The following is a 26268-nucleotide window of genomic DNA, read 5'->3' on the forward strand; positions in this document are numbered from 1 at the left end:
AAGACACAGGGATTAAGTACAGACCACACCAAAACTCAGATCTGGAACTGTCCTGATTGGAAAAAGAGCCACCAGCTCTCAGATCAGGTGTGGACTTAGCAGCTCACATCAGACCCATAAACACTACTTCCTGGCGGCTGTCCACCAGCCTCTCAACTTCAGTCAGGACTCTTTTTTTGAGACAGCCTCGCTTTGTCACCCAGACTGCAGTGCAGTGGCGCGATCTTGGCTCACTGCAACCTCCACCTCCCAGGTTCAAGTGATTCTCCCACCTCAGCCTCCCAAATAACTGGGATTACAGGCACAGGTCACCATGCCTGGCTAATTTTCGTATTTTTAGTAGCAATGTGGTTTCACCATGTTGGACAGGCTGGTCTTGAACTCTTGACCTCAAGTGATCCGCTTGCCTCGGCCTCCCAAAGTGCTGGGATTACAGGCATGAGTTGCGGACTCTCTTGACTGTAACAAACAAATCAGAGTGGCTTGCGCGTGTGCCTGAGCCATGCGGGCTTCAGGCACAGCTGTCTCCAGGAGTTCAAATGATGTTGCCCCTGCTGGTCTGTGCATTGGTTTCCCATGCAGCCAGGCAGGCTGTCACCGACAGGGTAAGACTGCCACCAGCAGCCCCAGTTTGCAGTGTCTCCTTTTAGCAGCCTCAGTAGGGAAAGGTACCTCTCTCTTCCAGCATTCATGGACTGTCCCAGGCAGAACACTGATGGGCCCAGCATGGGTAATGGGCCTTTTCCTGTAGCTCAGTGAGTGATCTCAGCCCACCATGGTTACATGGAAGGGGAAGGACAGTTTCCCAAAGGAAAAAAAGGAGTTGTTGGGCATTGAAGCTGAGTCCAGCCCATTCTCACTTTACGAAGAAGAGGGAATACTCGAAGGCACCCAGCGCCTGTGTGGGAATGGACACCTGTAAGTGGGTTGGGGAGAGGCGGGGTGTATGTGTTGAGGGAGAACTCATCACCTTGCCCCGCTAACCACAATGGCATGGTAGCCCAAATGCAGAATTAAATATCGGCTAAATGATTTGCCTTACGTGAAAGTGTGTTCAACTATTCTCCATTTTTGACTCAGTTAATTAGAGTAAAATATAAGCATTAAAAAACAAAACAAAACTGAAGAAGCCGGGCACAGTGGCTCACGCCTGTAATCCCAGCACTTTGGGAGGCTGAGGCGGGCAGATCACAATCGCTTTCTTGTTTCCGGCACACCGGGTGGAAGGGAAATCTTGCTAGGCGTGTTATACAGCCCGTACCTGCAGGGCTGCAGGCTGTGTGTCTGTTCAGATGTGACCCATACAGATGCAAGGAATGATATTGCTGTTGTTGACAGAATTGATCAAAATGATGACCAGCTGGTGATAAGTTTTAAGGAAAACGAAGTTCAGTTTTCCCTTGATGTACACAGTAGTTGCATTGCTAGGAAACTGACTGTATATTAAACCAGCTTTCAAATACTTTGTGTTCACCAACATGGCGAAACCCCATCTCTACTAAAAATACAAAAATTTAACCAGGCATGGTGGAGCATGCCTACAATCCCAGCTACTCAGGAGGCTGAGGCGGGAGAATTGCTTCAACCTGGAAGGCAGAGGTTGCAGTGAGCCAAGATCGTGCCACTGCACTCCATCCTGGTGACAGAGAGCGACTCTGTCTCAAACAAAATGAAACAAAACTGGAGGCTGGGCAAGGCAGCTTACTCCTACAATCCCCGCACACTGGGAGGCCGAGGCTGGAGGTTTGCTTGGGGTCAGGAGTTTGAGACCAGCCTGGGCAACATAGAGCCTGTCTCTAGAAAAAATTAAAAAATAGGCAAGCATGATGTCTATAGTTCCAGCTACTCAGGAGGCTGAGGCTGGAGGATGACTTCAGCCCAGGAGTTGGCTGCAGTGAGCCATGATTGTGCTAGTGTATTCAAGCCTGAGTGACAGAGTGAGACCCTGTCTCAATAAAAAATAAATAAAAACCAGAAATGAAATGACCTCAAATAAAAATAGAATTGCAGATTAAAAATACAGGCATATGCTTTCCAAAAGATTGGAAAGATAAAAAGGACAGAACCGGTCGGGCGCGGTGGCTCAAGCCTGTAATCCCAGCACTTTGGGAGGCCGAGACGGGTGGATCACGAGGTCAGGAGATCGAGACCATCCTGGCTAACACGGTGAAACCCCGTCTCTACTAAAAACTACAAAATTTAGCCGGGCATGGTGGCAGGTGCCTGTAGTCCCAGCTACTCAGGAGCCTGAGGCAGGAGAATGGCGTGAACCCGGGAGGCGGAGCTTGCAGTGAGCTGAGATCCGGCCACTGCACTGCAGCCTGGGCGACAGAGCGAGACTCCGTCTCAAAAAAAAAAAAAAAAAAAAAAAAAAAAAATGGCAGAACCTATTTGAAAATTATGAGATTGCTTCATGGCTGTCAGTGGTCCCAAAGATATGCCCACATCCTAATCCCTGGAACCTGTAAATATTACCTTATATGTAGGCAAAAGAGTATTACCTTCTGTGGCAAGAGATGTGATTATGTTTTTTTTTTCAAGACAGTCTCACTCTGTCACCCAAGCTGGAATTCAGTGGTGTGGTCACAGCCCACGGCAGCCTCAAACTCCCAGGCTCAAGCAATCCTCCTACCTCAGCCTCCTGAGTAGCTGGGACCACAGGTGTGTGCCACCACGCCTGGCTATTTTTAGTAGAGACAGGGTCTCCGCATGTTGCCCGGGCTGATCTCCAACTCCTGACCTCAAGTGAACCTCCCGCCTTGGCCTCCCAAAGTGCTGGGATTACAGGCGTGAGCCACTGCACCCAGCCAAGTTATAGATCTTGAGAGGAGCTTATCCTGGATTATCCAAGTGGGCTCTCAATACCTATATGTCGCACATCTGCATCTTATGAGAGCGATGCAGAGGTGTCTAGAGGGAAACTAAGACACTTTGAGCAAAAGACCAGGGGAAGACAGAGATAGGGATGGGGATGATGTGGCCACAAGCCAAGGAATGTCAGGAGCCACTGGAAGATGGAGGAGGTAGGCACAGATTCCCCTAGAGCCTCTGGAGAGACTACATCTCTGCCAACACCTGCGTTTCAGACTTCTCATCTCCAGAACTGTGAGAATTCAGTTTCTCTTGTTTCAAGACACTGAAGTTGTGGTAATTTGTTCTGGCAGCCCCAGGAGACTAATAGCGTTAGATCATTAGAGTTTGGCTTCCATTACTTCTACCTAAAAAGGTCCTGGGTTATACACGGTGTTAAGTCTGGCCAAGCCTCAAGGCTGAGTCCAGCTGTAGCCCCCATGACCAGGAATGGGTCATACCTTGTTCCTCCACATCTGACTGTCAGCCTCCTTGTCCTGCAGGGAGTGGTCACTTTTGTGCATGGACTTTGGGAGACTGCATCCTGCCCCCACACTACCCTCCTGTGACTGGATCTCTCTGTTACCTGTTGCCTGGCAGGTGGCTGGGAGTGGGGGTGAGGCAAAAAGGCAGGTGCTGGAAGCATCTGTGGATTTATTGCTGGAAACTTCACGGCTCATGAATGCCCATCCTGGTGTGGAGCCCAGTGATTAGGTGCAAGGTTGAAGTGGAAACGACTCACCACCCACCAAGTGAGTCAGGGGGGTTCATGCTCACAGAACCAGTTCATTTTTGCATGAAATGTGGACACAGGTTGGTGAAATTTCTAGAGGGCCAGGAGGAGAGGGGCTGTGTGGGCTTTAGAAGCAGTCCCTCAACCAGACAGCAACTTGCCAGTGAACCTGGCATGCTTGTGAGCTGAAGCAGAAACGCACGGCCCTGCCTTGCCGGGCTGCAGGGAAGCCCTGGGTTGGAAGATGTCTTGGGAAGCTGCTCTGCTGGGGACATGTCTCTCCACACCCAAGTGAAACTTCAGTTCAAGGCAGAAGAGAGAGAAAAATTAAGATGAGGATACGCACTAGAAAGTAAAACACACACAAACTCAGAAATGGAGTCTTCAAGGAGCAGGAACCAAACGTGGAAGGAAAGGCTTCAGGGCATGCCAGTGGGCCCCGGCAATTCCATCCAGCACATTGGAGACAGCCATTGGGATCTTCCGGTCTAATCGCTTTCTTGTTTCTGGGACATGGGGTGGAAGGGAAATCTTGCTAGGTGTGTTATACAGCCAGTACCTGCAGGGCTGCAGGGCGTGTGTCTGTTCAGATGCGACCCATACAGATTCCAGGAATGACATTGCTGTTGTTGACAGAATTTGTCAAAATGATGACCAGCTGGTGATAAGTTTTAAGGAAAACCAAGTTCAGTTTTCCCTTGATGTACACAGTAGTTGCATTGCTGGAAAGCTGGCTGTATATTAAACCAGCTCTCAAGTACTTTATGTTTATAACTGGGTTAGGTTCGCCACACAAACAACTGGGAACAGACTTTTTCATTCTCAGAAATATCCAGCAGGCCTACCAGGCATGCTGCCCCCTCAGGGCCTCTGCACCTGCCATCCCTGTTTGGAATGCTCTTCTCCCAGACCTCCACATTCCTTCCGGCCCCCTCCACTCATCGTTCTGCTCAGCTGTCACCTTAGCAGAATGGCTTTCTCTAGCCACACTATGTTAAGAAGCAATCCCCCCAGCACTTTCTACCCCCAACCCTACTTTTACCTTTCTTCATAGAGCTTATCTGACATTTTATTATCAACTCTCCTGGAGGACATGGATTTTTTTCTGTTTTGTTCATTGCAGAATCTCTGGTCCTGACATAATGCCTAGCCCTGATGTGCTCAATAAAAATTTGTTGAATAGGTGAATAAATCTAGAGAATAATTAATTCACTTAAGCAGGGTAAAAAAATATACCTAATTCTACTACCTTTGGCCTATAGTGCTCTGTTCCACAAAGTCATTCAGGGGCCCAGTCTCCTTCAATCCTGTTGTATTACCATCTTCAACATAAGCCTTCAAGGTTGATGGAGACAGTGGAGGAGACACTGTCACTGTAAATGGCCTTGAAATGACACATCATTGGTGAGGGCTGGTCCCAAAGCTCTACCCAGATGCCATGGGCCCAGGTCATGCAGTCGAAGCTGTGGACTCAGGAAGAGGAAATGTGTGGTAAGCATCTCGCCCAATTTGCTATTTAGATCACCAAAATGCCAGTTTTGTGCTTCCTCTCCTACATGGGTCACGGGCACCCTCTCCAAGGGGGACAATACATGGTCACATCCCGCTCAGACCTCCAGGAGATGCAACCTCCCTCAGGTGGCTCTTTAAAATCCACAATCCCAAATTAACAAGACAATGCACCTCACACCCAGCAGGTAGTGATGAGAATGGGCAGGACACCCTCCTAAGCCTTCCTGCCCAGGAAGGAGCGGGTGCAGATGCAGCAATTGCTGCTCTGGTGTTTTTGCAATCCTGCTGGGCCTTGTCCTGGGCTGCGGGGAGTCCTTGCTCAGGCCCAGTTCTGCTCTTGGGGCCACATCTGAGCTTGTGACATCCTTGCTGGACACAGCTTTCACAACCATCTTCCTGCCTGAAGATGAATATAAGACTTCCTCAATCACCACTGTTTTTTTTTTTTTTTTTTTTTTTAAGGCCTTGCTAATGGTTTCTTTTCTTTTCTTTTTTTTTTTTTGAGACGGAGTCTCGCTCTGTCATCCAGGCTGGAGTGCAGTGCCCGATCTCAGCTCACTGCAAGCTCCGCCTCCTGGGTTCACACCATTCTCCTGCCTCAGCCTCCTGAGTGGCTGGGACTACAGGCGCCCGCCACCTCGCCCGGCTAGTTTTTTGTATTTTTTAGTAGAGACGGGGTTTCACCGTGTTCGCCAGGATGGTCTCGATCTCCTGACCTCGTGATCCGCCCGTCTCGGCCTCCCAAAGTGCTGGGATTACAGGCTTGAGCCACCGCGCCCGGCCGCTAATGGTTTCTTAAACTTACTACATCTTTATTTCCAGGCAGGTCCAGGGTCAGTGACTACATGCGTGGTTCGTTCGTGGAAACAGTTCCCACGTCAGCTTTTTCTTTGCTTCCTTAACCACGTGCCCCTCCCTCAAGTTGGCTTTGCGGTTTCCAGGCTCCAGTGGGAAGACCACACCCTTCATTGGATGGTCACCTTGAGGCCCAGTCACTGTGTTCAACTAAGTCTCATGGGGCCTTTGTTGCTCACCTGCACCTCTTACTACTGGAGACTAGAAACAGTTGGCTTTTCCAGAATTGCAAGGCCCTGGTTGACATCTTTCCACCCTTTTCCCTTCTGCTTGTAAACTGGCTAATTCTTTCTTGAAGTAAACTTTTTCTCATGATGCCTCCCAAAAGCAGCCAGTAACAATCAACACATAAGATTTGTTGTTGTTTTGATTCCCCTCAAGTCAAAAAGTCAGCAGACATGGAGTTTGCTTTCCAAGTTACCGAGCGAAACAGGCTTACCAGATGTTTTGCTCCGCCTGGCAGGGACCTCAGTTGTCCTGCCAGCTGCACCTGTCTTTTCACTGCTTGCCACCTGCCACACGCTGAGCCAGTGCCATGTACCTAAGGTTTTGGTTACAGGTGCACTGCACTTTGAAGTGCTGATTCGTGTATTAGTGAGAATAAGAAAAGCTAACTGGTGACAAAGCCCCAAATCTCAGTGGATCAGTAGAGTGAGTTTGCTTTCCAGTGATGCAATGGCCAGCAGAGCTCTTACTGATCAGGTGGCCGACCTCTAAGGGGTGACTCAGGGACCCACAGTCCCTCCAGTGTCTTTAACATGTGACCCCCAAGAGAGTCCCCTGTGGGAGCATTTGTGTGCCGTTTGGAATTGGTGCCCCATCACTTCTTCCAACCTTCCCTTGGCCACGGCTTAGCTTGGTCCCAACCTAACTGCAGGGAGGCTGGGGAAATGATGAGCTGTGGGCCCAGTAGGTTTGGTAAACACAGCATTGCCTCTGCCACAGTACCACCAAATCACAGGGTTTCTATCCTGTTACTGTTGGTGGCTCCCACAGCCCTCCCTGGAAGAGTTTCAAGGTCCTTCTCAACTTGTTTGTGGCCACTAGTCCAGCCATTTCCCTCCCCAAGTCAGACCTGAGCTCTGGTGGGCAGGCCTCCTCCAAGCTCCTGCCCTCACCTCAGGCCCTGGCCCTAGTACCCTGCCACCTTCCCCTACAGGAGTGACCGTCTTGTGTTTCCTCCTTTCAATGACCTCATCCTTCTGGAAGGAACCCATAGCACTGGGAATCTGCACTCTGCACTGGGGCAATGAAATGCACAACTCTGACCCACTCAGGGCAGGAGACAAAGTGAGGTAGGACGCACAGGCGGCCCCCAAACAAGGCCTTGCCAATGGGAGTAACTTCATCAAAAATTCAAGGCCAAGGACAACGCTGTGGCCACGGTTGAGACCTGTCAGCACACCTGAGATTTAGCAGTTTGGAGACAACCTAGAGGGACATTCAGGAGCCCATGAGGACAGCGCAAAGTGGAAGGAAGAATACATTGGAGACAATGGCGTGGTTAGTGGAGGAGTGAGACAGCTGTCCATACCTCACTGCTCAGATCTGTCCCTGCCCCCACGGGCCCAGCTGCCCTGTAGGCACACAAAGGCTGTCGTGGAAGGTCTGTGGCACACAAGCTGCCTGGAGGGGTGTCTGAGGTACCTGCCAGGGGTTTTCACTTTTACCTCCATAACTGCCAAGTGCTTCCTCTGAGGCAGTCTGAAAACTGGTAAACGCTTTTTTTCCCTTTAGGTTCTAAGGAACAAAATGTAAATATAGGCAAAACAATGCAAAATCAAAATGAAACACTCAGAACAAAAGCCACATTTTTACCAGATCTACTTTTATTTCAGAAGGAAGTTTGTATTATAGTATTTACTTTTGTTTATATACAAGTTCTTCACATTTGTGTTTAAAATGCACAGACCTCCCTTAGTTCTCTTGTTCCTGCTTAAATTAGCTGTTATTTTACAATACAAAAAATACCAAAAAATTGCAGTCCTAAATGTATGTATAACACCCACAATCCCCAGCAATGAAATAGTTTACAATACTTACTCCATATTTACATGTGTAATAGATGCTAAATTATACATATTAACAAACTAAGCTTGAATCCAAACAAACGAAACCGTAAATAACTATAAAACAAAAACATTTCCAGAGCCAGAATTAGTTCAACGAAACAGGCTTCACTAGTGTTTAGAATGTTTTGTGCACAAATTCAGTTACTGAAAGTCAATTCCATTATTGCCTTTAAAAGAGAAGGCGCCAATTTTCCTCTCCACTTCAAAACATCTCCTTGTAGGCAGGGTGTTTGACTCTCATCAAGGGGCAATGTCTCTTGGTGGGCCCGGCTATCTAGAAACCACCGCAGTGGCTGAAGCCAAGTTTGGTCAATGGGGTAAACACTTCAGAAGGTAGGCAGGGCACTGTCCTGAGGACAGGAGGCCTCTGCCATCCTGGCTCTGTCCTCAGGATAGCCAATTCTCACAGAAACCACTACAAGGAAAGATCTCCTGGGATGATAGGGGTGTGAGGCCTTGGATTTTAATTCTAAAATCTATTTTTACATCTAAGTCACTACCCTAGCATTAGCTTAGGTTAGTGTTTAGCAAATACTTGTTGAATGGATGGGTGAATAAATGAAAAGGAAGGATCAAAGATGTTCATGAAAACACCACCATCTCCCAAGGAAGTGAATCAGCCCCTGGCCCCAATACACCCCATTAAATCAAAGGAGCAGGATTTGCACTGGAAGGTAAAATGCCTCTTCCCACCGGCAGTGCCCTGCTCTTTTTATTTCCCAGGTGTCTCCAGTCTTGAATGGCAGGCCTTACCCACAGGTAGTCCAGTACTTTCCTTCTGCTGACAGTCTTCTGTCTAGGACTGCCTTTTCTCCCGGTTAGCTCAGGGGATCTGGGATTGCCTTCTCTCCACACAGGGAGGCGCAGGCTTCTCCCCAGGCTATGTGCAGGGACGGCATGAGGCACACAGGAGTTCAGGGTATGTCGAATTCTCCACGGGGAAATGGGAACTATTTATCAACAAACTAGCTCCCTTCTCTCACTCCCAGTTTTCAGTATAATAAACTGATTCCAGGAAATGGTCATTAAAAATTTAGACAAAACTACAAAAAATGGAGAACCCCCTTTTGGAAAGTCTGATTGCCACAGGTTATAGTCTTTGAACTTAAGACTAACAGAAACATTTCTCAGGACAAGACTGGTCATCCCTCACTACCCAGAGTCCCAAGAGGCTGCCAGAAAGGGTCATGATGTGCTTGCAGGGCCAAGGGCAGCAGCAGAGATGCCTTTGCCTCCAGAGTCTCCTCAAGCGTGGCCGTTTCGATTCCCTGCCTGATTTTTCATATGCACTCTGACAGATGGGTCCTGTTTTAAGAAATACCTAACTGGTGCCAGATGCATCTGAACACATCACACAATGGGGATGTGTTTCTTGGGTTATGCATGTATTGGAGCCTGGCAAGAGGAACTCTCGGAACCTGGATACCCAGCATATGGCACAAAAACATCTTAGATGAAACTCAGACATTGTTATATTTAATAAAAATACATGAAGATTTTTTTCTGTTTTATGTACACTCCGAATGTCTGAGCATTCTGGACACTACTGTATAGTTATGTACAAGTGCAAGGTCAGTGTTGTCTTGACTATTTTAATTTATATACAGGCTCTCTTGTGACACGCAACATTGCCAGATGACAACCCATTCCTTCTTGGTAACAGGCTCCAAGCCCAGCGCCTCTTACTCCTCGCCATTCCCTTTTCTTGCCCTGAGGCCAGAGGAAGCTGTTTGCTGTTGGTTGCAAAGGAGAAGCAGATGGATTCAGCGGCTTCCCCACTGCTGGAGCAGAATGAAACTTCACTTGCTCCTTCCTTCCTTTTTAAAAATAAACATTACCTTTTAGGAAAAAAAATAAGACATAACCAGATGGCTGTGGGTCATGGTGCATGATATTTCAAGGCATAGGACTAACATGGGGAAGAGACTTCTTTGGCCAAGGAAAACTGGTTCTTTGAACAAACAAAGAGGTTCTTCCTTGTGGGAGGACAATGCCCAGGGACCTCCCTTTTGCCTTGCTGGCGGGGCGGGGGCGCTGTGGGAATTGATGGGCCAGTCCACTGCAGGTGCTATGGGTGCTGTTTTCTGTAGCAGGGATGGGGGAGCTCATGAGAGGAGGGGTCTTTTCTAGAATGCCTGCTCTTCAACAATAATGTGAAAAAGAAGCTTTATGAGAGGTGAGTCTCAAAGTAGAGGTGTTTTGTGCATCAGATAGTGTTTTATGGTTCAACTTCCTTGAAAACATCTTTCCAGGCAATTCTTCATGGGAGTGGAGTTAGTGTTGGGGAAGAGACAATACTCTCTCTCTAGGCATGGCATTTAAAGGTAAAATGCCACAGTTTTGGCTCTTTTGAGTATTTCTCCAAATTCACAAACTCGAGCATTGCTGTCCAGCGGTCCATCCCAATAGGGTAATGCCAGAGATCCCAGGTTTTGAAGCAGAAGAGAGCTTCTGGGAGGCGGCCGCGTAATGCCAGAACGGAGCACCATAAATGGGGAAAACACAATTTCCAGGCAGTGCCCTCTGGGAGAGGTGCAGGGGACTGTCCCACCCTCTCAAATTTAAATTTGGTCATTTTCCATTTGGCATAGAGTTTTCCCTCCTCATCCATTTTTTTTCCATGTGCTTTTCATCCTTATCAGCATTTGCTGCCCTCCTCACAGTCACCACCTTGGTCTGAGAGGGAGGGTGGGTGGGTGGGTCAAGCCCCTCCTGGGGGAAAGAGGGCAAACAGGTCCTTCTCCAGGCTTTGGGCAGCTTCTGCCTGACAATGGGAAGCTGTCTCTCTCCTGGCATCTGAGTCCACCCCAGCCTGAGAATGAACCACAAGTTCAGAGGAGGCTGGAGGACACACAGCTGCTCTCTGATCCAGGGGACCCAAGTGTTCTCAGTGCTCTTTTCTGCTCAAGGAAACGTGACATGAATGAGTCCCTTCCTCTGATCACTTATCAGGCCTAGGGTGACATGGGGGTGGGGGCAAGGGGCGCCTTCTTGACAGTGTCCTTTTTGATAATAAAAACAGGAGCTTTCACAGTTCATTCATTTCTGCTTTCCTCTCATCCCTGCTGCTAGGTCAGACGTTCCTTGGGGTGAGAAAATCCTTTCCTGGCTACAAATCAGATTTTAGAAAAAAAGCAGATTGCCAATGGTAGCTATTTAAATTTTACAAGTATGTAGGAATGCAATTATGTAAAAACTTAGGCTTACTAACTTTCCAATTGCTAGATCTATTTAAAGTCTAGGCACTTAGTGTTGTGTGTATATATTTGTGTGTGTATGTGAGAGAGAGGGAGGGTAAGATGGAGAGGGAGAAGGAGAGGGACAGGCAGAGAGAAAGGAAGAGAGTTTCAAATGGATTAAGACTAAATTAATCAAGTTGCTATAGAAAACTACCTGTTACACCAGTTTACATTTGAAGTAACGCTGCTGACCTTGACATTGAAAATAGCCCCCCTTCTATACTAGCTTGATATGATCAAAAGAGATGGACCATTATTAATTCTCAACTAGAAAAAAAGGTACTCCCTGGAAGAGAGATAATTGCCTAAATCGTGCAAGAATAAACAGCACATCTTTTAAAAAAGATAGCAGGCTTCAGATGAAAACAAGTTAACTCATCTGACTAGTTTTTAAAAGACCATGTTCAAGAACAACTGATGACGAACATCTACTTGTAAACACTCCATCTTTTGTTTTTTGCAGTTGAGACAGTCCCAAGAACAGTTTTCCACAGTGAACCTGAGTGTCATTCCTAGTTCTCTCACTGGCTCTACACCGGCCTCCTCCAGCAACCATGAGCTCATTCCTGGACCTGTAATTAAATCAAGTATTTCCTATGCAAAAGTAAAAGGTTAGATGCTGGAACACGGATGGGAGAAACCGTCAAAGAAAGCTTGTGATCATGCAGGTGAGTCAGATGCTTTGAGGGTTTCCAGTCTTCTGCCCCGCACCGCACAGCCGTTTCCCCGGCACGTCCTTCCCTGCAGACAGCTCTGGTGTGCCACTCACTCGCTCGTGCGCGGGAGAGTCCCTGGTCCCAGCATCAGATGCAGGTCCCAGGCTGTGCAGGGGGCTGCTGCTTCCGGTTTCTCACGGCTCCCGACTTCTCCTTGTACACTATCGGCATCTGCTGAGAAATGTCCACCAGGGCGCTGGCCACAGCAAGACCTTGGGAGAACCACAGAGAGAACATAGGTTGGGAGCAGCTGGCTTTTATTTTGTTTTAAAAGATAATTTAAACATTTATTTTGCAATCCCATGATGCAAAACAAACCAAAAAACCACAATAAAAAACCCCCAAAAAGGTACACATACACAGGGAAAAGTCTTCTTCCACCCTGACCGTCCCTCCACCTTCCCCTCCATCTGGGTAAATGTTTTCATTAACTTTTATGTATTCTTTCAGTGTATATTTATGCAAATACAAATACATATTCTTCTCCTTTCCCTACTTTTTACACAAAAGGTATAGTTTGCTTTTCAGCACATCAACCAAGCACAGTGCTCTGCTTGGTGGTGGGAACATATAAATGAGATTGCAGACGTATGCTAAGTGCCCAATTTCTCCTGCCTGCCTCCAAAAGGAGCCAAGAAACAGCAGCACCCTTTATGATGAGATTTGGATTCACCCACATCATTCAGTCAGCATTAGTCACTTCCATTCCATACCACGATACAGGCAGGGCAGGCTCTGGGGCCAGGCTTTGGAATAAGCAAAGTTCTTTAACCTCCCTGTGCCTTAGTTTCCTCATTTGTAAAATGGGGATAATAGCAGCACAGGGCTAGTGTGAAGAGTCAATGAGTGAACTGACATAAAGTCTTAGTACCTGGCAGGCATAAAATCTTAGTATCTGGCACACAGCAACCAACGATCAATAGCAATTACCCTTCATGCTCATCACTGCCCCACCGCCCACTTTGCTTTGGTGACTTGCAATCCTGTTTTCCTTCCTGTATTGGTAACAGAGTAATCTGACATCCATTAGGGAAGGCACGGTTCTGGGGGAGCTGGATTCCTAATACACGTGGGAAATGGCCAGCGCAGGCTCAGAGCCTTGCTGAGACCTGCCAGGAGCTGTGTTAGTGGAGCGTGTTACTCGCCTTGCTGAGCCTGTGAAGGGGAGTGGGGGTGGGGGTAGACAGCTTAAGTGCCTGGCACACAGTGGGGAATGCTCTAGGAGTCCAGAAAACGGCACCACTTAAAACAGGGGGTACAGAAAGGGCAGCAAAGACGGCCCCACTGTTGGGTGAGTCTCAAGCAGTGAACAGACCTTTATTAGGTGTTTTGGGTGGTTGGGGCACGTCAGGCAAAGGCTGGAGCAGGAAAGGCTACAGGGCTGCACACCTGTCACCTCGCTGCCCCAGCCACTACCCTGCCTTCAGGGAGCACCAGCCACTGTTGCTGGGCTGGGTGGTGGCAGGAGACACAAACTGCACTTGAATGACAGATCAGAGAGTTGTCCTGGCCTCAACATGGGCAAGGCCGAGTTAGGGGCTCAACTCACAGGAATCCCTAGGTGAGATGAAGACAATGAATCCTGGCTGAGCCATGCAGAAAGGCCTCCCTCGTGAAGATACCACAGATCCTAACCGTTCTAAAGCTGGTCTGGAGGATCTTCTGGGTCTGAGGGTGCACTGAAGGGACAGTGGAGCTCAGGGCCTGGACCAGTCTCCTGAGGCAGCCTTTCCACCAGACACAGGGTTCTCTCTGGCTAAGGGAACCCTGACCTCAGAATCATCTCAACTGAAAGTTGTCTAAAATGATCACATTGAGGCATCCTCCAAAGCACTCTGTAATTAAGCGAGATACTTTCAAAACTGTATTCCACATTTTCTGTCTTCAAAATAGGAGTTTATATAATTATGATTCATATATTTGATGGAGAAGTGTCACACGCATTGGTAAAATATTATGTAGTAGGCTGTAAAAATGTTTAAGATAGTTATATGAAAAAAGTAGAATAAAAATTAGATCTATACAATCATTTCAACTAAATTGCTGGCCAGGGTTAGAAAGAACACAGAACAATGAAAATTGGAGGGTTGTGGGACAGCTATGCGTGGATTTTCAGACATTTCCTTCATGTTATCGTTGTGTTTGTACCTTATATTTAAAACAGAGAAAAAGCAAAATAAATGCAGGAGGGCTAGAAATACCAGTTGAAGAAACACCAGCCCAGGGCAGACGGCTGGAAGTTGTGGAGTGGAGAAGGCAACCGAGGAAGAGCATGCAGAGTGAAGGGAGCACACCCAGATTCAGGGGTAGGATAGGGCAAAGGAGACAGGGAAAGAGCAGCAGAGGCAAAGGGGGACCAGAAACTCCGACAGCAAAGGAAGGTGCGGTCAGAGGCATCTATGAGCACTGAGAGGCTGGGGAGGCAGGAACACTGAGGAGGTCCCGGGACATCCCCCCAGGAAGGGACGATGACCTTGGGAAAACAGTTTTGGGCATACAGATGAAAATGGGATTATCTCACTGAATCCTTGCCATGGCATGGGCAGGCACTGTTGGTTATCACTTTTATAACCATGCTCTCTAGGAAAGGGAAGTATCCCATGCTTAGCTCCCTCACATGCTTAGAAGGTGTCTGTCACTGGCCCGTATCTACTCACCTGACTGCCCAGGAGGAGGGATGCCACCCAGGCCTCGAGGGAGCCTCACAAACACAGAGAGGACAGCGGCTTTGTTGCCAAAACATGGCTCCAGTGCAATGGGTTTGGGAACAGTCTGGTGGAAGAAAACAAAATTACCTAAAGTGATAAGCTTTAACATACACGGACAACTTAACGGTCATTGGTGCTTATAAGAACCATCAATTTTAGGTCTATAAAAAAGGTACATTGCAGTTTTTAAGGTAACAAAAAAGGGCAGGTGAGAGCTAACAGTACTCTCTGAGCACTAGTGACAGGGGTGGTACTGCTTGCTACCTTCCACTGAGGTCTCACAGTCTGCTTCCAAGGGGCTGCATGAACTGTAGGGAAGGGGTCATGCCAAGTGGGTTTCTTCTGGATGCTGTACTTTCGCTCGATTTGAAATTCTAACTCAGAATTGTAGGTCACAGGAATGGCAGTGGTGAGTGCTTGGTAGATTTGTCAGATAGTTCTGCATACCTGGCTCAAACACAGATGCAGATATTATGGAGACTTAAAAAACATTCTATTTTGTCTGTCCTTTAGACACGAAGTAGACAAGCCTGCTGGATGGAAAAGCTTGTAAAAGCTGGGTGGCTGACCAAGTGGATTCTTTGTCTACTCTCTGGATGCATTTGGCTCTGGAAAAGGTCTTCATCTTCTGTTGGAGCCTTTAGATGAGATTTGTCCCCTATATTAGTTTCTTCTCTTTTTCTTTCTTTTTTTTTTAAAGACTAGAAATGGGGTCTCACTGTATTGTCCAGGCAGGTCTTGAACTCCTGAGCTCAAGTGGTCCTCCCACCTCAGCCTCCCAAAGTGTTGGGATTAAAGGTGTGACCTACCGCACCCAGCTTATATTAGTGTAACAGACTACTGCAAACTTAGTTGCTTAAAACAACACACGCTTATTATCTCACAGCTTTAGAGGTCAGAAGTCCCAGCAAGCTCTGTTGGGTTCTCTGTTCATGTCTTCCATGAGTTCTGGCGAATTATCAGCTATCTCCTGAGGTCTCCCAGGCTGAAGTCAACTTGTCAGCTGGATGGGACTCTTATCTGGAGACTCTGGGGAAGACTCTGCGTTGAAACGCATTCAGGGCTTACGCAGTGGCTCACACCTGTAATCCCAGCACTTTGGGAGATCCAGGAGGGAGGATCCCTTGAGCCCAAGAGCCATGATCTTGCCACTGCACTCTAGTGTGGGTGACACAGTCAGACTTTGTCTCACAAAAACAGAAAAAATTCTGTGGCCCCTCCATCTCTAAACCAGGGATGGTGTATCAAGTCCTTCTCATGTTTCCAATCTCTCTGGCTTCCTCTTCTGCCACCCACCACAGAAACTCTCCGTATCTTAGTCACCTCCCTTGTTTCATTACATCTGCAAAATCCCTCTTGCAGTACCTAGAGTAGTATGTGACTGAACAAACATGGGACGGAAATCTTGGGGGCCACCTTTAGAATTCTGCTGATTATACTCGCAAATATGTCATCAATTTCTTCAATTTGGTTGAAGAAAATAACTTCCAGTACCACTCTGCTGTGGCACAAGGAACTAACTAGATGGGTGAATGGCAGAGGCAGGGAGATCAGTTATGAAGTAACTGCAAGAATCCAGGTGAGAGACAGTGGTGGCCGAGATCAAGTGGGAACAGTGGCAGAGGTGGGACACAGTGGCTGGATAACATTTTTGAAGACGGAGTCAAGATTTGCTGATAGACTGGCTGTCCAATGAGAACATGACATTGAGAATGAGACAAGAACAATTCCATGATTTTGGCTTGAGCAACTAGGGTGATGAAGGTGTTATGTGCTGAATGGTGGAGGTATGTCAGAGAAGCAAGCCTGAGAAATAAACATCCAAAGCTCAGTTTGGCCATAGCCATGTTAAGATATCCAAGTGGGGACACTGAGTAGGCAACTGATGTTTGGGTTGGAGGCTCATGGGAGCAGTCTGGGTGAGAGGATCATGGTGCTTAAACCTGTGATAGTGAAGATCACTGAAGGAGTGGGTGTAAAAGACACAAGAAGGGGACAAAGACAGTGCCTGATGCACACCACTGTCCAAAGATGAGGAGGACTGAGCCAAGACCACGGAGCAAGAACAGCTAGAAGGCAAGTGTGTGGTGTCCTGGAAGAAAATCAAGGAAGTGTTTTAAGGAGCAAGTAACTGTGTCATATGCTGCTGACATATACCATGTTGTTCAATACTTTAGGCTTGTCTATTTTTTAATCCCACAAATATTATTTTACCAGGACAATGTTTGTTTAGATTTATATACATGATTATACTTTTATTTACTCACTATTCTTTCTTACTAAAACTTTAGTCTATCCTCCTGGGGGTAATTTTCCTTCATTTTAGCACATCCTTTAGACATTTCTTTTGTGCAGGTCTGCTGGTGGCAAATTCTCAATTTTTCTTCTAATTTGAAGATACCTTTATTTCATCCTTGCTCTCAGAAGGTACTTACTGGGCACACTACACTATTCTAGGTTGGGAGCTCTCTTTCAGTACTTCGAAGACATTCTCCCACTCTCTTCTAACTTCTGAGAAGTCAGCAGTCAGCTTATCATTCCTTTGCAGGTGATCTTTTCTTTTTTTTTTTTTTTTTTTGAGATAGAGTCTTACTCTGTCGCCCAGGCTGGAGTACAGCGGCGTAATCTCAGCTCAGCTGCGACCTCTGCCTTCTAGGTTCAAATGATTCTCATGCCTCAGCCTCCCAAGTAGCTGGGATTACAGATGCACGCCACCATGCCTGGCTAATTTTTGTATTTTTAGTAGAGACGGGGTTTCACCATGTTGGCCAGGCTGGTCTTGAACTCCTGACCTCAAGTGATCCACCCACCTCGGCCTCCCAAAGTGCTGGCATTACAGGTATGAGCCACCACACCCAGCCTCTTTTCCCATTTTTAACAAAAATTGTGGTAAAATACATATAACATTTACCATCTTGACCATTTAAAAATGTACAGTTCAGTGGTATTAAGTATATTCACATTGTTGTGCAATTATCATTACCATCCATCTCCAGAACTCTTTTCATCTTGTAAAACTCAAACTTTGTACCTATTAAACACTAACTCCCCATTTCCCCCCTCTCCCAGCCCCTGGGAACCACTGTTTTACTTCCTGTCTTTATGAACTTGACTACTACAAGTGTCTCTCTTAAAAGTGTAATCATACAATGTTTATTTGTTTCTGGCATTATTTCATTTAGCATTGTAGCATGGGTCAGTTTGCTCCCTTTGGAAGGCTGGATAACATTCTATTGGACGCTTAGACCACGTTGTGCTTATCCATTCATCCATCCATGGACACTGGGCTGCTTCCACTTTTTGGCTACTGTGAATAATGCTGCCAAGATATGTCTTTAAGACTCTGCTTTCAGTTCTTCTATGTATAAACCCAAATTGCCAGATCATATATAACTCTATTTTTAATTCTGGGGGGAAGAGTGGTACTGTTTTCCACAGCGGCTCCATCACTTATACTTCTATCAACAGTGCACTAAGGTTCCAGTTTCTCCACGTTGTATGTGATACTTCTTCTCTGGCTGATTTTAAGATGTTCTCTTTGTCTTTGGAGTTATACAATTTCATTATGAGAAATCCAACTAGTTTTCTTTCCTTCCTGTCTTCCCTCTTTCTTTCTTTAATCATGCTTACAATATGTTTTGCTTCTGGAATCTGTATATTCATGTTTTCCATCGGTTCTGGAAAGCTATCATCCCTGAATATTGCCTCTCCTTTGTTCTGGGATTCTGGAAATACATGAGTTGGATCTTCTCATTCTATCCTCCATATTCTTAGTATCTATTGTACTTTTTATCTCCTTGTCTCTCTGAGCGGCATTCTGTGTACTTTTTTCAGATTCATCTTCCATTTTGTAAATTCTCTCTTATGTTTCATATGCTGTTTAACATGTAAACTGAGTTTATTTAAAAAATTTCAATGAGTGTATTTTTCATTTCTAGAAGTTCCATTTGGTTCTTCTTCAGCTCCGCTTGGCCATACTTGACTCTCATCTTTATGATTTCATCTTTTACTTCTTTAAACATTTCATACACAGTTATATTATATTCTTTAGATTTCAATTCTAACATTTGGAGTCCTGTCCACATCAATCTTCTGTTGTTTCTGCTACTCTTATTTATGGTGGCTTGCCTCTTCTTGTCCCTGGTGATCTTTAATTACTTCATCTTGGTCTGTGGGACTCCAATAGCGCTGAATTGAAGATATTTTTCTACAGAGAGGATTTCCATCTATTCAGGTGGGCGTCATGATGTTTACCACCTGGAACCACTTAGGACAAATCATAGTTCTGGTTTTGGTTTATGGTTCGTTCTTTTTAGGGTAGGGAAGGAGACTATTGCCTGATTTTACCTATTTCCTGTGAGCTCAGTAACATTTTAAATAAGTATGTTTTATTCAAGATATATAGCTATTTCTCTAGTATATCTTAAATATTCCATCATTTTGCCCAAGGAGAAAGTCTTACCATTTTCTTCATCCTTTTGGGGAGGCGGGTGATAAATATTTTCCATACAGTGTTAATACATAGTGTATTATCATTTTTCTGCTTAAAAAATTCCCCAAAATATAAAGAACAATGGTCTGGGCACAGTGGTTCACGCCTGTAATCCCAGCACTTTGGGAGGCCGAGGCGGGTGGATTGCTTGAAGTTAGGAGATCGAGACCAGCCTGGCCAAGATGGTGAAACCCCGTGTCTACTAAAAATACAAAAATCAGCTGGGCGTGGTTGCACATGTCTGTAATCCCAACAACTTAGGAGGCTAGGGCAGGAGAATTGCTTGAACTTGGGAGGTGGACTGCAGTGAGCCGAGACCGCGCCACTGCGCTCCAGCCTGTGTGACACAGTGAGACTGTCTCAAAAAAAAAAAGAAGGAAAAAAAAAGAAAAACGATTCAATGTTCAATGTAGTTATTTTCAAATAAAAGTTTTGTATGCCACAGAATACTTAAAAGAAAATCAGACAAATCATTTATATTTTAAAATCCCCTGAACACAAGACTGCTCAGTGACATGAAACAAAGACTGAAAAACAAAAGCAAAGGAGTACCCAACAACTTCATTGTTTTAGCTTATTGTTAAAAAGAAAGAGAGGAAAAAAAGGAGGTAATGGAATAAGGCTTTTGCCTCTCTGGTTTCCCAGACTTAGGAGCCTAAGTTTTAAAAAGTCAAGTTATAGAGACTTCTGAGTCATATTCTCACCTTTATACTCCCCCCAATAAGATCAGGAGGCTCCTCATCTGTTTCCAAGGCGACATTTACGGAGGCAAAGGGACGGCTGGCCATCTGTTGCATCTCTCGAAGAAGTTGCTGATAAATAATACGGCAAAGTCATTAATGGAATGAGTACTGAGGGGCTTTTATTAGTGAATGCTACATGTTAAAAACACCTCATCTTCCCTGATTCAAACAAATCAAGTCCAAAACGATACTTTTTAGACTGCATATTAGATAACATTAGGGATTATTAAATTTTGTTGGATGTGATAACACCATTGTTCTTATATTTTTAAAAAGCCCCTGTTAGAGATACTTATTCAAGTACTATGTTTATTGCAGCACTATTTACAATAGCAAAGACTTAGAACCAACCCAAATGCCCATCAATGATAGACTGCATAAAGAAAACATGGCACATATACACCATGGAATACTATGCGGCCTTAAAAAAAATGAGTTCATATCCTTTGCAGAGACATGGATGAAGCTGGAAGTCATCAGTCTCAGCAAACTAACACAGGAACAGAAACCAAATACTGCATGTCCTCACTCTTAAGTGGGAGCTGAACCATAAGAACACATGGACACAGGGAAGGGAACATCACACACTGGGGCCTGTTGCGGGGGGTGGGGGGGCAAGGGGAGTGAGAGCATTAGGACAAATACCAAATGCATGCAGGGCTTAAAACCTAGATGACAGGTTGATAGGTGCAGCAAACCACCATGGCACATGTATACCTATGTAACAAATCTGCATGTTCTGCACATGTATCCCAGAACTTAAAGTAAAATAAGAAAATAATGATAAAAATAAAAGTACTGTGGATGTAATGCTATGATGTCAACTTGTCAAATACATAAAATGGTATGGCCCTATCTCCTCGTCTTTCTACTACTAAAGTCGGGCTTGCTTTCTTCCTACTGAAACTTGCACCAATGATTCACCCAACAACAAAAACCCATGCCTCATTATAAGGCAGATAGGAACTGAGCGAACTCTCCTTTAGAGAGGTGGTATAAGCTAAAAACATAAACAAATGTGAAATTTTGCAGAGCAGAGGGACAAACAGGGGCACTGGATTTAGGGAGGCTTGATGTGAACTCCTGCTCCAATAGTCTACAGCTGTGTGACCTTAAGAAAGGTGTTTGAAGTCTCCGGGCATCAGTGTCCTCCCTCTGAAATGTGTTCCTATCCCATAACGTTGTCACTGGGATCAAATGAGATACTATAGCACAGCGCCTAGCACATGGTGAACGGCCGTTCACATACCATTACGCATATTAGAGATCTTCTGGGCATGATGCTGAAGCTTTGAGGTTATGCCTTGGGAGACAAGTAGGCCTGACTTCAAACTGCCTCCTTGGAACTACTGTAGGAGACAGAATCTTGGCCTGGATAGATATGGCTCTGTTCTAGAAGGGCATTTTTATGATAAGTATTTTCTTAAAATACCAACATTCTTACATTTTATAAAACTGTAGGTCCATTTACTCAACTAAAAAATGCAGCAATGCTCCTCTGAGGTCTGTGCTATTCTAAGTGCTGAGGTCACAATAAGACAGAGCTTAGGAGGCAACGGTGTAAAAGCACTTAAAACGGGGGCTGGTGTGTAGCAAGGACTAAACAGTGTCAGCCGCTACTATTATTGTTTTTAAAAATAATATCAAATAATTGCTTCTACAATTTTTGAGAGGGAATAAATAATGACTGACATTTTAGAAATGATAAAATATATTCTGAATGGTCAGCTTCACAGTTACAGAGAAATTCCAAATCACACGGGTAAAAGCATAGTTTATTAGACGATCAACTCCATACTAAACATATATATATATATTTTTTAACCTTTTTCCTATAGGCTGTGCATCTTACTTTCTCTCATGCATGTTACAACTTCCAGTTGATTGTTTAGCTTCTGTGTTATTCATTTATTTTTGATATACTTAAGCCTTCATTTTTATGCAGACAAATCTCTACTATACTGTTTTAATAACTTTATACAAAAATAATAATTTTGTTTCCTTTCCAATAGTAACAATACTTCTTAGTGCCCTTTCACTTAGTGCACAGTCTAGAACATCCAGCACAAAGCTGAGTGACTGCAGGATTACACGAAGATAACGAACTTGGGCTGTGAAGACAGAAGTCCCTCGTTAAAGCCTCGCACTCCCTCTTAGTTAACTATGTGGTGTTAAGTTACTTCACCTTTCTGAGCCTCAGTCCCCTCATCCATAAAACATAGCTAGTGACAATACCTATTTCATAGGTTTGAGATGAGGATTAATCTACGTAAAACCACTTAGAACTCAGTGCCTGGAATTTTGAAATGCTCAGATGTCAGCTCTTGTTAAAACTAACTTGTCTGGATACAACCTCTGGTGTTTGTTTTATCATGAGTGATGCTGGTTATCCAGATAATCTTCATAGCGTTAAAAAGGTATTTTTGATTTTACTGTGAGTTTTGTTTTCAAATTAGGAATGGGTATTGAGTTTTAATAAATGGCGAAATGATTACTTGGCCTCTAGGAAGAATTCAGGTGTTACTTTTTCCCCATTGACAGGATATATTCTTTTTTGACATGATATAATAGGTTTTCTGATATTAAGTGACTCTTTCATTACAACTGCAATTAGACTGCTGCACATACATTCACTATGCGGCTGGCCTTTATATTTTGATGCTACGTTTGTCAGGTTTTGGTACCAAGATTTCTGTGTATAAAATCATGCAGACTCTTTCGAGCTTTCCATCTGTTCCTTTGCTTTACAGATTTTAGAAACAATTAATTCTCATAAGCACTCAGGGAGGAACAGGCTATCATTATCTCCATAAGCTCATCTCAACCTTGAAACTCCCTGGGTCTAATGTCCTTCTTGGAGAGAGTAGCACTTAGACAAAGTTTTCAACTCCTTTCTTGGTTACCGGTTTACTGTGGCTTCTTACTTCTTTTTTTTTTTTTTTTTTTTTTTTGAGACGGAGTTTCGCTCTGTCGCCCAGGCTGGAGTGCAGTGGCCGGATCTCAGCTCACTGCAAGCTCCGCCTCCCGGGTTTACGCCATTCAACTGCCTCAGCCTCCCGAGTAGCTGGGACTACAGGCGCCCGCCACCTCGCCCGGCTAGTTTTCTGTATTTTTTAGTAGAGACGGGGTTTCACCGTGTTAGCCAGGATGGTCTCGATCTCCTGACCCCGTGATCCGCCCGTCTCGGCCTCCCAAAGTGCTGGGATTACAGGCTTGAGCCACCGCGCCCGGCCGGCTTCTTACTTCTTACTCCACTGTGAATAAATATACATTTAAATTAAATTGAAAATATAAGTTTTTCAGAACATCATGTAATTCATTAGGATTTTAAAGTGTATCAGTAATACAGCTATCTAAAAAACCCTTTGAATATGTTATCCCCTGAATTTAAAACCTAATAATAAAGAGTGTGCAACATTCCCTCTATGATAACATCATCTTTATGTGGGTCAGAAAAGGTGGTATTGTGGCCCACAACAAGAGGCCCATATCCTGGAGCCTGTCCTAATCCTATTCAGACATGAATGTGCTATAAACAGTGCTGAATGCTTGTGAGTTGTGATTTTAGATACTTTCCTTCTCTTCTAAATCTTATCTATAAAAAAATTTTTACGTAGAAAAAGGCATGAACAGATCCAAAAAAAACCCCAGACAGCTTCTTTATCTAGCTCTTATATACAGGTGAGCATTTCCACTAGCAACAATGCAACAGGCATGACTAAATGAAAGGCAAAGTAATGATGCAAGTGAAAGTTGCCATAAACAAAGTTTTTATGTTGTATTTTAATGGTGGTTATTTTTTTAAAAAATATTTATTTATTTATTTATTTATTTATTCATTTATTTATTTCAATAGGTTTTTGGGGGAACAGGTGGTGTTTGGTTACATGAATAAGTTCTTTAGTGGTGATTTCTGAGATTCTGGTGCTCCTATCACCCGAGCAGTGTACACTGTACCCCATGTGTAGTATTTTATCCCTCACCCCCCTCCCACTCTTTCCCCTGAGTCCCCAAAGTCCATTGTATCATTCTTATGCCTTTGCATCCTCAGGGCTTAGTTCCCACTTATAAGTGAGAATATATGAAGTTTGATTTTCCATTCCTGAATTACTTCACTTAGAATACTGGTCTCCAATTCCATCCAGGTTGCTGCAAATGTATATAAATATATATATATACACTACACTACCCCCCCCATTTTCTTTATCCACTCATTGATTGATGGGCATTTGATATGTTGTAATTTTCAACCAAGTTTATGTATTTAAATTTGTCAACTGTAAATATTTGCTTGACTTACTACTTTTGGAATGAAGCTCTGGAAACAAATCAAGACTTATTAAAAAATAAAATTCAAGTGGAAAACTTAACTACACACACATTTATCTTTCCTTGAAAAATGAAAAATTTTTGAGATGCTTAAATGGCTGACTTCCCTCTCCCATGAAAAGTTCTCATGAAGGTGGTGCCTAATCATACGGTGGCTGGGCTGTGCTAATAATAAGCCCTTGGATCTCTGGCCTCAGTCAGGACTCAGGTTCTGGTCAGAAGGATAAAACTGGCATTTCTAAGTCAACACCAGAGTTTCCTTTCAGGAAGGTAAGACCCTGTGGTGCAGAACTAATTACACTTTATGTAGCACTCATCTAAGTCTACTGACCATATGCTGCGGAACCATGGATTGCAGAAAGTGCTGCATTATTCCTACCGTGGAGATGTCTCTCTGTCCATTATCACTGAATAGCTAAAACCCACTTGCTTAAGAGAAAAATAAAGAAAAAAATCTCTTCCAGAGATTCTTTAATCTTTACTCACTGAAACTTACCTCTCTACGTCTGGAGGCCCAACAACTTTGTTTGATCTTCCAAACCACAGCAGCCACCAGGAGCAAAGAGAGGAAACAACTGTGAGAAAGCAAAGTACTGAGTTATTATCCCAGCCCCCAGAATCAGCACCCATTGTTGCCCACACCACAGGCCAGGCAGTGAAAACGGCTCCCAAATGCCACCTCCGGGCTCCCTTCTGATGCTCTGTCACAACAATGTGCCGGCTCAGGAGGCAATGAGTGAGACAACTTCAGTGAGTCAGGCTTCCTAGCCAGGCCTCTAGACTGTATTGTTCCCACGTGGTACTCAGAGAGAGCCCTGACCTTCCACTCGGCCTTTATCACAATGGCCCACAGTGGCTTATCCCAAATAAGAAAAATAATTCTAAGATAATTATAACAAATATTAGTCATGCTGTTTATTCAAGTTAGCAAACATTTACTGGTAAAATCTAAGAAGGTGAAAAAGTTAATTATTAAAGTAACAATCAACTTTTCATAAGGAAGAGGCAAGCAGAAGAAGAAATGTGTATAATTTTTAGTGTATATTCAATATTTTTACAAATATGTATTTTTAAATAAAACACATTTGAAATGATCAAACCCAAGCCAACAACTTTCTTACAAATAATAAGAGAAAATAACTCCCAGTGACCTTAATAGTTGCAGAGGATTTCAATGCTCTCTCATGTATAAACCAGGTGTGGAATGATTTGAAAAGCAACAGTGATGGCAAAGAGAATAGCTGACTTGCGGTTAAAAGGAAGAACGAGCTTAACAAGTAAAAAAAATAGAGAACGGCTATAACTGCATTTTTACTCATTAACTTGTAAAAGGGGCTAGCTGCAGGGTATTTTTCCAGAGTGCTACATGCAGACGTAAGGCTCTCTGCCAATGTCATCAAGGTACTCTCTTGCTGGCTGAGCTCTGCGTTTGTAGGATGGCGTCAGCTTCATGAATGGCACCTCAGTGCACCCAAGTGCTGATACCAACACAGCCCTCCTGGGCTGGCTGGATAAAGGGACTCTAAGATGCTAGGATGACTGAACTGCCCTTACCTCAAGGCTCCCTCAAGGGCTCACTGCCTCCCTAAGGGGTACAAGGGTGCAGACCTCTCCAATGGGTGCCCTGACAAAAGGCAAATCAATAGGATTGCCTTCCAAACCCCCCAGGATCATCACTTGGTGGAAAGCCTTCATCTCTGGGCCTCTCTGCTATCAGGACACTGCCAGCTCTTCTCTCTGACAGTCTACATTGTCTTTTTTTTTTTGAGACAGAGTCTCGCTCTGTCACCCAGGCTGGAGTGCAAAGCATGATCTTAGCTCACTGTAACCTCTGCCTCCCAGGTTCAAGCAATTCTATTCTCCTCTTTTAGCTTCCTGAGTAGCTTGGACTACAGGTGTGTGCCATCATGCCCAGCTAATTTTTGTATTTTTAGTGGAGACGAGGTTTCACCACGTTGTCCAGTCTGGTCTCAAACTCCTAACCTCAAGTGATCTGCCTGCTTTGGCAAAGATTACAGG

The 26268-nt window shown here is 44.7% G+C and overlaps 1 protein-coding gene across 1 annotated transcript in view; it reads right to left on the reverse strand.

Moving 5' to 3' along the window:
* Positions 1-9476: 9476 nt before the first annotated feature.
* Positions 9477-26268, reverse strand: part of ATRN (attractin) — a 177911-nt gene continuing 161119 nt past the window's right edge. The window contains exons 26-29 of the mRNA XM_030914898.1: positions 24746-24824; positions 19882-19989; positions 14635-14749; positions 9477-12189 (exon numbers count right to left, since the gene is read on the reverse strand). Of these exons, the coding sequence (XP_030770758.1) occupies positions 12065-12189; positions 14635-14749; positions 19882-19989; positions 24746-24824 (427 nt within the window). The 3' untranslated portion in view covers positions 9477-12064. The remainder of the gene's footprint in view (positions 12190-14634; positions 14750-19881; positions 19990-24745; positions 24825-26268) is intronic.

The sequence above is a fragment of the Rhinopithecus roxellana genome, chromosome 13 (assembly GCF_007565055.1).
Source record: "Rhinopithecus roxellana isolate Shanxi Qingling chromosome 13, ASM756505v1, whole genome shotgun sequence".
In the NCBI taxonomy this organism is placed as follows: domain Eukaryota; kingdom Metazoa; phylum Chordata; class Mammalia; order Primates; family Cercopithecidae; genus Rhinopithecus; species Rhinopithecus roxellana.